This window comes from Moschus berezovskii, chromosome 17 (genome assembly GCF_049115385.1).
Source record: "Moschus berezovskii isolate FMDL1 chromosome 17, NW_MosBer_1.0, whole genome shotgun sequence".
NCBI classification, from domain to species: domain Eukaryota; kingdom Metazoa; phylum Chordata; class Mammalia; order Artiodactyla; family Moschidae; genus Moschus; species Moschus berezovskii.
Genome location: NC_142476.1, coordinates 41837352 through 41851828, shown reverse-complemented (window position 1 = coordinate 41851828; position 14477 = coordinate 41837352). Strand labels below are relative to the sequence as shown.

General features: G+C 52.9%; 1 protein-coding gene across 2 annotated transcripts in view; it reads left to right on the top strand.

Moving 5' to 3' along the window:
* Nucleotides 1-14477, top strand: part of MMEL1 (membrane metalloendopeptidase like 1) — a 39484-nt gene that overhangs the window by 23719 nt on the left and 1288 nt on the right. The window contains exons 10-21 of one of the 2 annotated variants that reach the window (XM_088845049.1): nt 1220-1417; nt 1497-1586; nt 9455-9591; nt 9946-10039; nt 11297-11425; nt 11802-11900; nt 12328-12411; nt 12825-12928; nt 13211-13269; nt 13482-13601; nt 14074-14207; nt 14306-14371. In XM_088845049.1, coding sequence (XP_088701175.1) covers nt 1220-1417; nt 1497-1586; nt 9455-9591; nt 9946-10039; nt 11297-11425; nt 11802-11900; nt 12328-12411; nt 12825-12928; nt 13211-13269; nt 13482-13601; nt 14074-14207; nt 14306-14371 — 1314 coding nt within the window. The remainder of the gene's footprint in view (nt 1-1219; nt 1418-1496; nt 1587-9454; nt 9592-9945; nt 10040-11296; nt 11426-11801; nt 11901-12327; nt 12412-12824; nt 12929-13210; nt 13270-13481; nt 13602-14073; nt 14208-14305; nt 14372-14477) is intronic. The other variant, XM_055418819.2, reaches the window with a different exon arrangement.

Genomic DNA, 14477 nt, shown 5'->3' with positions numbered 1-14477 from the left:
CCGATGCTGGATCAGCCCTGTACCCCCGGCACTTCCCTGCCTGCCCCCTCTGCTCCAGGTGCCCCCTGCATGTCACTTGAGGGCCCCTTGAGGCCCAGCTCCCTGTGTGTCTGCCCCACCCTTGTCCTACAGCTAGCCTTTGTGGGCGCCTGCATTGCTCAATCCCGGTGCTGAGGGCTGGACATGCAGACATGGACCCCTGCCTTTGTCACTGTTGCAGGGGTGCCCCTAGACCCCTGGAGCCAGGCTTGGCAATCAGTTCAGCCCCGCAGCCCTGAGGGGCATACCCTGCCTGCCCCCTTGCCAGGGCAGGACTAGAGTCCATGCGGCCAGCTTAGGGCCTGTAGAGATCTGAACACAACCACCAACTAGGCCCTAAGTCTGCTCCCTGAGTTGTCCTGCTTGTGCATGCAGGAGAGAAATGGGGAACCAAACAGTGGCAATGACAGGGCCAGCGAGGGGAAGAGGGGGAAGTTGGAGAGGAAAGACTGGGAGTGGGCTGGGAAGGCAGGAGGTGACATGACCCACAACCCAGAAGCAATATGGTGGGCCTCCCGCAAGAGGCAGGCTGTGAGCTAAGCTGTGAAGGATGGGACCAGCTAAGAGAAAGGACAAGGGTGACCAAAAGCAGGACCTGTGGAGGGGCCGTAGGTTGGGAGATCAGACCAAGGAACCCAGCTCAGAGCAGCAGGAACTGGAGCATGTGGATGGGCTCACACCAGGCAGCCAGGGAGCCGAGCCCACCAACACTAGCCTGTGGGCACTAGCCCAGCCTGACACCAAGCAACTGGGAGGAGGAGGCCTCTGTGGTTCCCGCCCACAAATGATGGAACAAAAAAGGCAGGTCCAAGACAGGCACACGTCCTCAGGACTGATTCCCAGTGCCCAGCTGAGGCCAGCCTGGCTGGGACAGCCCCCTTGAACCCTGGGCCTTTTCCAGCACCTACTGTGTGCCCCGCACTTCACATGTGGCTGTGCGGTCCTCCGGATTAGGTCTCAGGCCCTGGCCACACACAGGAGGGATGGAGCGGGAAGCCCGGCCCTGAGTGCCTGGTGCAGGTCCCACAGGCGCCATCCACACAGCTTGCAGCCCCCCACCCAGCTTTGATGGGGAGCGTGAGCCCCAGCGCTGAGGGCCCTGTTCTGGGAGCACAAGCCGTCTGGAACACCTGTCCGGGTGAGGGCTGCTCTCTGTCATATGCCCACCCCACCCCCACAGAGAGCACCATGGGGGCCAAGGCAGCCGAGGCCACCAGACTTTGTCCTGCGTCCTTTGGTCCAGGTGCGGGAAGCCTACCTGCAGTTCATGGTGTCGGTGGCCACGATGCTGCGGGCGGACTTGAACCTCCCCGAGAACAGCGACCTGGTGCAGGAAGACATGGCCCAGGTGCTGGAGCTGGAGACGCAGCTGGCCAACGTGAGGCCGCGCCCCGGGCGGGGGATGCGGGGGGACCGGCCGGCCAAGCCGGCCCCTATGACCACCCACCCTGCTGCAGGCCACAGTCCCCCAGGAGGAGCGCCATGACGTCACCGCCCTGTACCACAGGATGGACCTGGAGCAGCTCCAGAACAGGTTCGGTCTAAAGGTGAGCCCCGCCCCCCACCCGCCTGCCTCTCCTCTTAGCCTCAATACACCCCCCAAAAGGGGCCGTGGGACCCCCCCACATACACCCCCCAAGAAGGGCCATACACCCCCTCGAGAGGGGCCATGGGACCCCTAGATACACCCAACAGGGATACTTCCACACCAGGACAGTCTAAACCTCAAGACACCCCCGAGAGGGGCCATGGGACCCCCCAGATACACCCTTAGAGAGGAGCCATGAGACCCCTAGATACACCCCTCTTCCCCCGAGAGAGGCCGTGGGACCGGTCACTCAACGGGGACACCTTCACACCGGGACAACAGATGTCAGCTGGCTGTCTGTGGATGGGGGGGCTACCCTCCCATGAGGTGGCTGCTGCAAATCCCCAGTTTTCTGAGCGGGAAACGCCTGGTAGGGGTTGTGGACTCACCTGGCTGAGTCGGGCAGACCCGCACCTGGGGTTTTCTGTCCCCAGGCCCAGCTCGGGACCCCCACTGTGGCCTGACCCTCCAATCCTCCTTCCCCATTGGCCAAGCTTCATGCTCAGCGCCAGGGGCTGGGGAGAGGCAGCCCAGCCTAGGAAGAGGGGAAATCAGCTTTGGGCCCTTCCCCACCCCCAATTCACCCTCAGCCTGCTCTGACCACCCTGAGCAATCAGAGGGGCCTCTCCCAGTGGGAGGAGGGACAGGAAGACCTTTCTAGCCATTGCCAACTGAAGGCAGCAACTGAGGCCCAAGTCAGAGGAGGGTGCATCTGGGAACAGAACCAAGTCAGCGGGAGGAAGACAGAGGCAGACATTTCCTTCCTCTGACCAGAAAACCTGAGTGTTGGAGCCACGGAACACGAGGGGCTCAGGGAACAAGACAGGACTCAGGAGAGGCCCTGCCTGGGGCTCTGCACCTGGTGGTCTGGAAGGCCCCATGGCGCTCAATCCTACTCTTCCTTCCCGGCTCTCAGCCACGGCCTGCTGTGACACCCCTCACCCACAACCCACTGCCCAGCGGGCACTTTCAGGGCCAGCCCTGCTCTGGCACTAGCTCCATCCATGAATGAAGAAGGCAGCCCCTGCCTGGAACTCAGGTCAGGAAAAAGAGAGGTGGCCTGCAAAGTATGTCAGAGGGCCAGCTAGGTGGGGACAGAGGTACAGCGTGCGCTGGGGTCCTGAGGCCAGGGTTGCGGGATGTCTGGGGGCAAGTGGAGGCCAAGGGGGAAGGGTGGACCGTGTCAGGCCTCTGGGGCCGTTCTGAAGGCTCTGGCTGTGATGGGACAGGACTTGGCTCACAGAGAAGAGGACCTGGCTGCTGAGGGCACAGGGAGGGGACCGAGGGCCAGAGCAGAGAGGCAGGTCAGGAGGCTGATGCACAACCCAGACAGGTGGCAGCCTGGGACCAGCGGCAGCGAAGTGTCGAGAGACTGGCTTTTGGGTTAATTTGGAAGGGAGATGGGGCAGGACTTACAAATGGACTCAACATGGGAAGTTAGAGGAACAGAACTGAAGATGGCCAGAAGTTGCCCAGGAGACGGCCCGGGGAAGAGCAGGGGGCACGTCCAGGAAACCAAAGCTCAGAATGTCTGGATGATAATGGGATTGTTAAGCTTAGCACTGTCACGTGTGAGCACACCCACACAGCCCCCGTCCTGCCTTCCCCTGAAGCAGCGCCACCCTTCTCCCACCACACACTTGCACCGGCTGCCTTGTTCCACATTCCCTGGGCGAGTCAACATCTCACCTCACCAGGGCAGCAGCGACCTCCCACTCATCCTGATGGCTATACAATCGATCCTAAGAACACACGACAGTTTGCACATCTTTTGTACTCTTGCTGCACCTCTGGGTCAGTTCCAGTTCTGGACTTTTCTGAGTGATGTTGCTGCACTCATTCTCTTGCACGTCTTTTAGTACACACACACAAGCATCTCTGTCAGGCAACCACCCAGGGGTGCAGTAGGACACAGGTCATTCCAAAGCCATCATACCCATGTACACTCCCTCTGGTGCTTGGGTGTGCCCATTCCTTCTGTCTTAGCCCGTCCAGGGATGTTCTGTGGAATTCTGTCTGAGTTGGATTTGATGTTCCCTGAACTACTCCACTGTATAATCATAAGGGATTTGATTTAGGTCATATCTGAATGGTCTAGTGGTTTTCCCTACTTTCTTCAATTTAAGTCTGAATTTGGCAATAAGGAGTTCATGATCTGAGCCACAGTCAGTTCCTGGTCTTGTTTTTGCTAACTGTATACAGCTTCTCCATCTTTGGCTGCAAAGAATATAATCAATCTGATTTCAAAACTCCTTATTGCCAAATTCAGACTTAAATTGAAGAAAGTAGGGAAAACCACTAGACCATTCAGATATGACCTAAATCAAATCCCTTATGATTATACAGTGGAAGTGAGAAATAGATTTAAGGGACTAGATCTGATAGATAGAGTGCCTGATGAACTCTGGACGGAGGTTCATGACATTGTACAGGAGACAGGGACTAAGACCATCCCCATGGAAAAGAAATGCAAAAAAGATAAATGGCTGTCTGGGGAGGCCTTACAAATAGCTGTGAAAAGAAGAGAAGCAAAATGCAAAGGAGAAAAGGAAAGATAAAAGCATCTGAATGCAGAGTTCCAAAGAATAGCAAGGAGAGATAAGAAACCCTTCCTCAGTGATCAATGCAAAGAAATAGAGGAAAACAACAGAATAGGAAAGACTAGAGATCTCTTCAAGAAAATTAGAGATACCAAGGGAATATTTCATGCAAAGATGGGCTCAATAAAGGACAGAAATAGTATGAACCTAACAGAAGCAGAAGATATTAAGAAGAGATGGCAAGAATACACAGAAGAACTGTACAAAAAAGATCTTCATGACCAAGATAATCACGATGGTGTGATCATTCACCTAGAGCCAGACATCTTGGAATGTGAAGTCAAATGGGCCTTAGGAAGCATCATTATGAACAAAGCTAGTGGAGGTGATGGAATTCCAACTGAGCTATTTCAAATCCTGAAAGATGATGCTGTGAAAGTGCTGCACTCAATATGCCAACAAATTTGGAAAACTCAGCAGTGGCCATAGGACTGGAAAAGGTCAGTTTTCATTCCAATCCCAAAGAAAGGCAATGCCAAAGAATGCTCAAACTACCGCACAATTGCACTCATCTCACACGCTAGTAAAGTCATGCTCAAAATTCTCCAAGCCAGGCTTCAGCAATACATGAACCGTGAACTTCCAGATGTTCAAGCTGGTTTTAGAAAAGGCAGAGGAACCAGAGATCAAATTGCCAACATCCGCTGGATCATGGGAAAAGCAAGAGAGTTCCAGGAAAACATCTATTTCTGCTTCATTGACTATGCCAAAACCTTTCACTGTGTGGATCACAATAAAGTGTGGAAAATTCTGAAAGAGATGGGAATACCAGACCACCTGACCTGCCTCTTGAGAAATCTATATGCAGGTCAGGAAGCAACAGTTAGAACTGGACATGGAACAATAGACTGGTTCCAAATAGGAAAAGGAGTACCTCAAGGCTGTTTATTGTCACCCTGTTTATTTAACTTATATGCAGAGTACATCTTGAGGAACGCTGGGCTGGAAGAAGCACAAGCTGGAATCAAGATTGCTGGGAAAAATATCAATAACTTCAGATATGCAGATGACACCACCCTTATGGCAGAAAGTGAAGAGGAACTCAAAAGCCTCTTGATAAAAGTGAAAGAGGAGAGTGAAAAAGTTGACTTAAAGCTCAACATTCAGAAACCTAAGATCATGGCATCTGGTCCCATCACTTCATGGGAAATAGATGGGGAAACAGTGGAAATAGTGTCAGACTTTATTTTTTTGGGCTCCAAAATCACTGCGGATGCTGATTGCAGCCATGAAATTAAAAGATGCTTACTCCTTGGAAGGAAAGTTATGACCAACCTAGATAGCATATTAAAAAGCAGAGACATTACTTTGCCAACCAAGGTCCGTCTAGTCAAGGCTATGGTTTTTCCTGTGGTCATGTATGGATGTGAGAGTCGGACTGTGAAGAAAGCTGATCACCGAAGAATTGATGCTTTTGAACCGTGGTGTTGGAGAAGACTCTTGAGAGTCCCTTGTACTGCAAGGAGATCCAACTAGTCCATTCTAAAGGAGATTAGTCCTGGGTATTCATTGGAAGGACTGATGCTAAAGATGGAACTCCAATACTTTGGCCACCTCATGCGAAGAGTTGACTCACTGGAAAAGACTCTGATGATGGGAGGGATTGGGGGCAGAAGGAGAAGGGGACGACAGAGAATGAGATGGCTGGATGGCATCACCGATTCGATGGACGTGAGTCTGAGTGAACTCCAGGAGTTAATGATGGACAGGGAGGCCTGGCGTGCTGTGATTCATGGGGTCACAAAGAGTCAGACACGACTGTGGGACTGAACTGAACTGAACTGAACTACTCCACACCATCTGACCAGCGATGACCCCCTTTTCCTAAGTGTCTGTTCAAGTCTCTTCCCACCTCTGCCTTCTTCTTGCTGGTTTACAGACACTAGATGTGATGCCTGGGTCAGTTTCTGTGTATCGAATGTCCTCTCCAACAGGTAGACTGATATTTTATTCTCATACTGGTTCTTTTTTATTAAGGATGTTTAAAACAGTCCAGTTTATCAATTTATCAAAGTTGGATGGATACTGTCTCTATATCTAGCCTTCTTTGCATTCTGCTTAAGAAATCTTTGACTGTCCAGGTCGTTTAGGTTGAAGTCTACCTTGAGGTGATTTATTTTACTTATTTATTTCTTTTTGGTTGTTCTGGGTCTTCATTGCTTTGAGCAGGCTTTCCCCAGTTGCAGGGAGTGGGGGCTGCTCTTCACTGCAGTGCGTGGGCTTCTCATTGCAGTGGCTTCTCTTGCTGCGAAGCTCAGGCTCTAGGCTTGCAGGCTTCAGTAGTTGCAGCACATGAGTTTAGTAGTTGCGGTGCATGGGCTTAGTTGCTCCACAGTGTGTGAAATCTTCCCAGACCAGGGATCGAACCCAAGTCCCCTGCACTGGCAGGATTCTTATCCACTGCAGCACCAAGGAAGTCCTGATTTTTTATATAGAGTGAGAAGGAACTGTTTCCTCCCTGTGGCCATCCAGATGATCTAGCACCATTTACTGAAAAGACTCCATCAGCAGCCACTGCGCTGTGTTAAAGACTAAGTGTCTTTGTGTGCCTCTGCGTGCACGTCTGTGTCTGTGTGTTTGTACCTGCGTGTGTTATCTCTGAACTCTCCTCTGTTCCACTGGTCTCTGCTTATTGACATGCCAGCACCCATTGCCTTTGTTGCTACAGCTTTGTGCTAAGTTTTGATGTCTACCAACTCTGTTCTTCAAGATCAAATTGATTATTCTTGAACGTTTACGTTTCTTACAAGATTCAGAGTCAGCTAACCAATTACACACACATATACACACACACACATACACACACACAAACACACACACACACAAAGCTGCTGAGATTTTGATAGGGATTGCTTCAAATCTAAGTGTCAATTTGGGGGAAGATCAACATCTTTACAAAGTTGAAATCTTCTGATCCATGAACCGTCCATATATTTATTTCTATATATTTATGTTTTCTCTTGTTTCTCTCAGTAAGTTTTATAGTTTTATATGTCAAGGCCTTACATATCTTTCAATAGATTTATTCCTAGGTTTTTCAAATGTCATTGCAAATGGTATCATTTTGTAATATATCTTGCTTGTTCCTGGTATACATTAATAAAAATACTTTGTATATAGCAGTTTTACTCAGAGCACGTAGTAGTTCCAATAGTTTATCCTTTCATATTTTATATACACAGAATCATGTCCTTTATGAAAAATGTGTTTTTTCCTCTTCAATCCTTACTGATTTTATTTTTTTCTTATCTTATTGAACTGGCTAGGACTTCTAGCATCATGCTAAAATCATAACAGTAGATATCTAGTTTCCTTCCTGATCTCAGAAGAAAAGCTTGCAACGTTTTGCAAGCTTTCACTTAATTTGGTTTGCTGTAGAGTGGGGTTTTATTTGTTGTCACTGTTTCTGTTGTATTCGTTGTTCAATCACTCAGTCGTGTCCAACTCTTTGCAACACCATGGACTGTAGCACTCCAGACTTCCTGTTCTTCACCATCTTCTGGAGCTTGCTCAAATTCATGTCCATTGAGTCAGTGATGCCATCCAACCAACTCATCCTCTGTCGTCCCCTTCTCCTCCTGCCTTTAACCTTTCCCAGGATCAGGGTCTTTTCTAACGAGTTAGTTCTTCGCATTAGATGGCCAAAGTTTTGGAGCTTCAGCTTCAGCATCAGTCCTTCCAATGAATATTCAGAATTGATTTCCTTTAGGATTGACTGCTTTGAGCTTCTTGCAGTCCAAGGGACTCTCAAGAGTCTTCTTCAACATCACGGTTCAAAAGCATTAATTCTTTGGCACTCAGCATTCTTTAGCCTGTTGTATAGATCATTTCATTAGATTATGGAACTTACCTCCTATTCCTAATTTGCTCAGAGTCTTTATTATGAATAGATAGTCCATTTTTGAACAACTTTTCTGCCTCTACTGAAATTACCATGTGATCTTTCTTCTGTATTCAGTTATCATAGAGAATAACATTGATTTGATTTTCAAATGTTACACCACACTTGTATTCCTTGAGTAAATCTAATTTGACTGTGTTGCATTATAATTTTATACCGGTATGGATGAATTCTAATTGCATTTTTAATATTTTTTTTTAATGTTTTGATGTGAACCACTTTTTAAAGTCTTTATTGAACACGCTACAATATTTCTTCTGTTATATGCTTTGATTCCTTGGTTGGGAAGCATGTGGGATCTGAGCTCCCCAACCAGGTTTTGAATCCACATCCCCTGCTTCTGAAGGCAAAGTCTCAACCACTGGACTGCCTGGCAGGTCCCTGGCCTATTGTTTTCTTTTCTAGTAATATCCTTATTCGATATTAAAATTATTCTTCATCTTATAAATCAAGTTCAAACAATTTTTTCTTTTTCCCTTCTCTGAAAAGTTTGAGTAAAATTGACAGTATGTCTTCCCTAAATGTCAGTATCCACCGGAAAAACCAGATAAGTCTGGAAAATTCTATGTGAAAATATTTTAATTAAATATCCAGTTTACTACCTTTGTATGTCTTTGGGCTTCCCAGGTGGCTCACTGGTAAAGAATCTGTCTGCCAGTGTAGGAGACTCCAGAGACATGGGTTCAATCCCTGGGTTGAGAATATCCCCTGGGATAGGAAATGGCAACCAACCCAGTCCAGTATTCTTGCCTGAAAAATTTCATCGACAGAGGAGCCTGGCAGGCTATAATCCATGGGCTGCAAAAGTTGGGCACGACTGAGCCATGCACACATCCAGATTATTACACATAAAACTTTTTTTTATTTCTTTCATCCTTGCGAAGTGTGTTTTTCCAGGAATTCTTCCATTGTACTTGAGTTTTCAAATATATGACATAATCTCTTCTCACCATTTTAAGGCTTGCAATAATGTCATCCACCTTTTTCCTGATTCTGATTACCTGCACCTTCTCCTTGAAAAAGTGAACATGTTAGTCAGTCGTGTCCAACTCTTTGCAACCCCAAGGACTGTAGCTCTTCTGCCCATGGAATTCTCCAGGCAAGAATACTGGAGTGGGTTGCCATTCCCTTCTTCAGGGAATCTTCCTGACCCAGGGATCAAACCCAGGTCTCCCTCATTGCAGGCAGATTCTTTACCATCTGAGCCACCAGGAAACCCACCTTCTCCACCAGAATACTGTCTGGTAGGGGTGGGTTTCTTGGATGCCTAAGAACTGCATCTATCTTTCCACCTCCCCTTCTTTCTCCCCATCCCTCTGTACCCAGGGATTTAACTGGACTCTCTTCATACAATCCGTGCTATCCTCTGTCAAAATCAATCTGCTGCCTAATGAAGAAGTGGTGGTCTATGGCATCCCCTACCTCCAGAATCTTGAAGGCATCATCGATGTCTACTCACCCAGGTAGGGCCAAGGAAGGCCCCAAGAGGCCTCAGCATCTTTCCCCCGCTCTCTCCTCCTCCCTAACAGCTCCTCTTCTCAGGAAAGGACCCAATAAAGCATCACTCTGAGGCGTGAGGGACATGATGGGGGTAAATGCTCGTGGCCAATGGAACCTTCCATTAGAGATGCAAACCCCTCCTTGAGGCACCCAGGGGCAGGCAGGATGTATGCGGGGGTCATCTTGGATGTTTCCTCCACCACCTTGAACTCCCTGCGTGGTGTGGAGCCTGCTGTCCAAGGGCCGGAAGCCTCTTCTCCTCCCTGGGCAAGCATCACCCACCTGTTCCATCCACTTCCCTGTGCCTCCTACCCTAGGACCATGCAGAACTACCTGATTTGGCGCCTGGTGCTGGACCGCATCAGCAGCCTGAGCCAGCGGTTTAAGGAAGCGCGTGCAAGCTACCGCAAGGTGAGTGACACCCCACCCCCGTGGCTCTCCCCGTACGCCAAACCTGGCCTGCCACTTGTCCCTTTAGGACACTGACCACCTGCCATGGGCCAAGCACCAAAGTCCACCCTGGGGTCAGAGCCACGATTGAGGCTGACGAGGCACTGGTCCTCTTGGGCCAGCTGAATAAACCTTGATCTGCTCTTTAAAACCAGCAAGTAAGATGCAAAGGAAGGGATGAGGTCAGGGAGGGCCTCTCCATTAGACAGTAGAGACCTTCAGGCAAGATGACCCAGGCATGAAAAAACCGCGGCCAGATTCCCCAAGTGCAGAAACAGCCAGTGCAGAGGTCTTGGGGCAGCAACCCCAGGGTCACGTGGGGGAAGGAGGGAGATGAGGTGGGGGGCCGGCAGTCATGGGCCAGAGCAGCTCTCAGGTTCCACAGGTACCGAGAGCCCCGGGGATGTTAAAAGTGGTAGCCAGGTTGGGGCAGCTAAGCTGGGGAAGAGAGTGGAGCCTGAAGCTCAGTGGAGAGAGGCTGAGTCAGAGTGATTTGGGGTCAGGACACCCCACAGCCCTGAAGTGTCGGGCTAGATGCGAGGCCAGAGCTCCAGGCTGGTCGGGACTCGGGGCCGGAAATCTGATGGGGGAAACGTTTCCATCTTGTGCTCTGTGTCCCCAAGGACAGCAAACATTCTCACCGCCACTTTGGAGATTGGAAAAGTATAGCCAGGCAGTTTCCTAGTGGCTTAGATGGTAAAGAATTTGCCCGTAATGCGGGATACCTGGGTTCAGTCCCTGAGTCGGGAAGATTCCCCTGGAGAAGGGAATGGCAACCCACTCCAGTATTCTTGCCAGGAGAATCCCATGGACAGAGGAGCCTGGTGGGCTATGCCCTGTGTCCCTGAGGACCACAAGCATTCTCATCATCACTTTGGAGATGGGAAAACGGAGCCCCAGGCAGCTGGCGGCTCACGGTTGAGCTAGACAAGGCTACCAAGGTCAACGCCACCCTGTGCTTTGGGTGGGACTGGACTCCTGGAGAGCAGATAGTCAGGCCAGGGACAGGAGACAAGGAGGGCCCCCGGCCTCCATGGGCGGGCCTGAGCTGGGAGCCCCACCCTCCAAGCCACACACCCTGTCTGCCCACCCCCGGGGGTCAGGGTTCAAAGGGAGTGTCTGAGTTCCCCCGTGTAACCCAGTGGTCCCTGGGCACCCTGGGGCCGAGGCCAGGAGAGTAGGTGTTGGTAAACGTGATGACGGCGTGAACCACGCCAGGCACTCTATGGCACGACGGTGGAGGAGGCTCGCTGGCGGGAGTGCGTCAGCTACGTCAACAGCAACATGGAGAGCGCCGTGGGCTCGCTCTACGTCAAGGAGGCCTTCCCCGGCGACAGCAAGGACGCGGTGGGTGCGCCACGGCCCGCCCTGGGCCCAGTGCAGCCTCCCGCGGGGACCTCCTGACCCCTGGTCAGGTCACACACGGGGATTTGGGAAAGTTGTGCCCCCCATAGAACCATCAGCCCCACCCCCAGCCCTGCTGGCCTTCCTGGGAGGGGGGACAAGTTGTACGAGGCATGAGTCCTGGGCCTGGCAAGCCACAGGCCCACCCCAGACAAAATGCAGCCATGGGGACCCTGCCCAGGAGGTCGGAAGGCCCACCCTGGACAAAGAGCTCGGGGGGTGGATCCCACCCCAAATCCCCTCCACATTCGGAGGTACCAGCCCCCTGCAGAGACCCAGTACTGGTCCCCCCAGGCACCAGGGCCATGCACTCCTGCAGGTCAAAGAGCTCATTAACAAGGTGCGGGCAGTGTTCGTGGACACTCTGGATGAGCTGAGCTGGATGGATGAGTCATCCAAGAAGAAGGCCCAGGAGAAGGTGGGAAGGAGGCCAGGGAGGGCGGCCCCAGTGTGAGGGCCATGGGGTGACCATCACCACACCCACTTCAGAGACAGGGCAATGAGCGGGCGGTGGGGCTCGCTCAGGAAGGGGCTCTGGACAGAGACGAGGTATCCCCAGCAAGGGGGGGCGGCCATGGCTGCAAGAAGCAGGGGTCCCTCTGGGCCCGCGTGACAGAGGGCAGCGTGGCAGCTCGGCCCTACCCCCACCGCAGAACCCGCCTGGCAGCTGGATGAAGGTCGGTGGTGAGATCAGTCTCTAGTCAAGCCCTTCCACGTTCTGTCCCCATTAGCCTCCCCCCAGCCTGCAAGGAAAGCCAAGTCCCTTAGCCCCTGACCCACACGGTGGTGGCAGAACCAGGATGCCCATGGCGGGGTGGGCATGGATTGCCCCCTCTCCTCCCCAGGCCATGAACATCCGGGAGCAGATCGGATACCCTGACTACATCCTGGAGGAGGGGAACAAACATCTGGATGAGGAGTATTCCAACGTGCGTATTCCAGTGGGGCCCCCCGGTCCACCCCCAGGCCGGGGGCCCTCGAGAGCCCCACCTGTCCCCTCACCCCAGCCCAACTTGCCCCTGAACCAGCCCAGGGGACCTTTGCCCTCAACTACCAGGGGTGGACCCCTCCTAACTTAATCATCTGGCCATGTGCCAGGGCTCCAGCATCACCTTCCATTACCAGTGGGGAAACTGAGGCCAGGAGGGTCTCAGACCTTGCCGGGTAAACACACAGAGCCAAGGTTGGCCCTTAGTCCACCTGCACCCAGAGCCTGTGAGCCACATGCAGGACTGCCTGGCGAGTCCTGAGGCCAGTCTGTAGCCGTCCTTGACCTCCCTTCCCCGCCAGCCCCTCCAGGACCCCGCACACGTGTCCAGAAATGACCACCTCTCTCCTATAGCTGAACTTCTCAGAGCACCTGTACTTCGAGAACGGACTGCAGAATCTGAAGGCTGGCGCCCAGCGGAGCCTCAGGAAGCTTAGGGAGAAGGTGGACCAGAACCTGTGAGTGGGGATGGTGTGGGGTGGGATGGGCCAGGCGCCAGGCCAGCTGGGGAGGGCAGTGGTCTGGCTCCGAGCCCCTTGCATCTGCCCTCTGTTTGTGGGGATCCATGAGGAGACCAGGTGTTCAGACTGGCCCAGCCCCAGCCCTGGCCATTGGCAGTGCCAGACCCGTGACGTGACCACTGTGCATGCATCAGAGTGGGCTTTGGTCAGCCACGTAGAGGGGCGTGGAGGGAAAGCCCAGGAGAACTGGGCTCTGAACAATGCACCTGTCTTCCACAGCTGGATCATCGGGGCTGCCGTGGTCAACGCCTTCTACTCTCCAAACCGAAACCAGATTGGTACGTTCCCTCTCCACCCTGCTCCTCTAGTCCTGCCCTCCCGCCTTCTGAGCCTTGGTTTTTCTCCTCTGTAAAATGGGGAGTCATAACCTCTACCTCCCCGGCCATGGGGTTAAATGGCAGGACCTCTTGATGTGCCCACCCAGAGCCCGGCACACAGGTATGCTCACCTAAAGCTTACTTTATCTCCCCCCACCCCTGACCTCTCACAGTGTTCCCCGCCGGGATCCTCCAGCCCCCTTTTTTTAGCAAGGAGCAGCCGCAGGCCTTGAACTTCGGGGGCATCGGGATGGTGATCGGGCACGAGATCACCCACGGCTTTGATGACAATGGTAGGGGGCTGTCCGGGGTGCCATGCTGCACCTCCAGTCACACACTCACTCCTCCCACCGCTGCCTGGGGGAACCCCCACCTGCTTCCAGGGCCCTCAAGCTGCTACCCAGGAGGCTGGCCGTCCCCTAGGCCTAGCCTACCCAGACCTTCTGAGGGCAGCCCCGGGCCCCCATGGTCCATGCACTCCCTCCCCTGGGGTTTGGAGAGTTTGGACATCACAGCAAGGGTCACTAGTCTCAGGGTCACTAGTCACTAGTCCCCTGAGAGAGACCCCAGGCCCTGACCTTGGGGGTGTCATGGACACCACTGAAGCCTTCTGTCCCCCAGGGCCTGAGCAGCTCCGAGCCAGGGCCCATTCTCTGCTCATGTGAGCCCAGACATGGGGATTCCAGGAGAACGTGGGGGAGAGGCTGGTGCTGGGCAGGCTGGGGATCGTGGGTAGCCTACCCCTCCCCTAACCTCCCCGTTCAGGCCGGAACTTCGACAAGAACGGGAACATGCTGGATTGGTGGAGCAACTTCTCCGCCCAGCACTTCAGGGATCAGTCAGAGTGCATGGTCTACCAGTATGGCAACTATTCCTGGGACCTGGCTGATGACCAGAACGTGAGTGGCCACCCCCAGACCATGCCGCAGCCCTGGCCTGGGGGAGGGCGGAGGAGGGCAGCCCAAGTGCTCCCACTGATCCTGTCTCCCGCCTATAGGTGAATGGCTTCAGCACACTCGGGGAAAACATCGCCGACAATGGAGGGGTGCGGCAGGCATACAAGGTGGGTCCAAGTAGGGCCCCCCGGAGGAAGTGGGAGAAGGGAGTGGTCAGGCCCAGGCAGGCACAGGCCCCTCAGTGTGGCCGGGGCTGTCCCCTGCCCAAGTCCA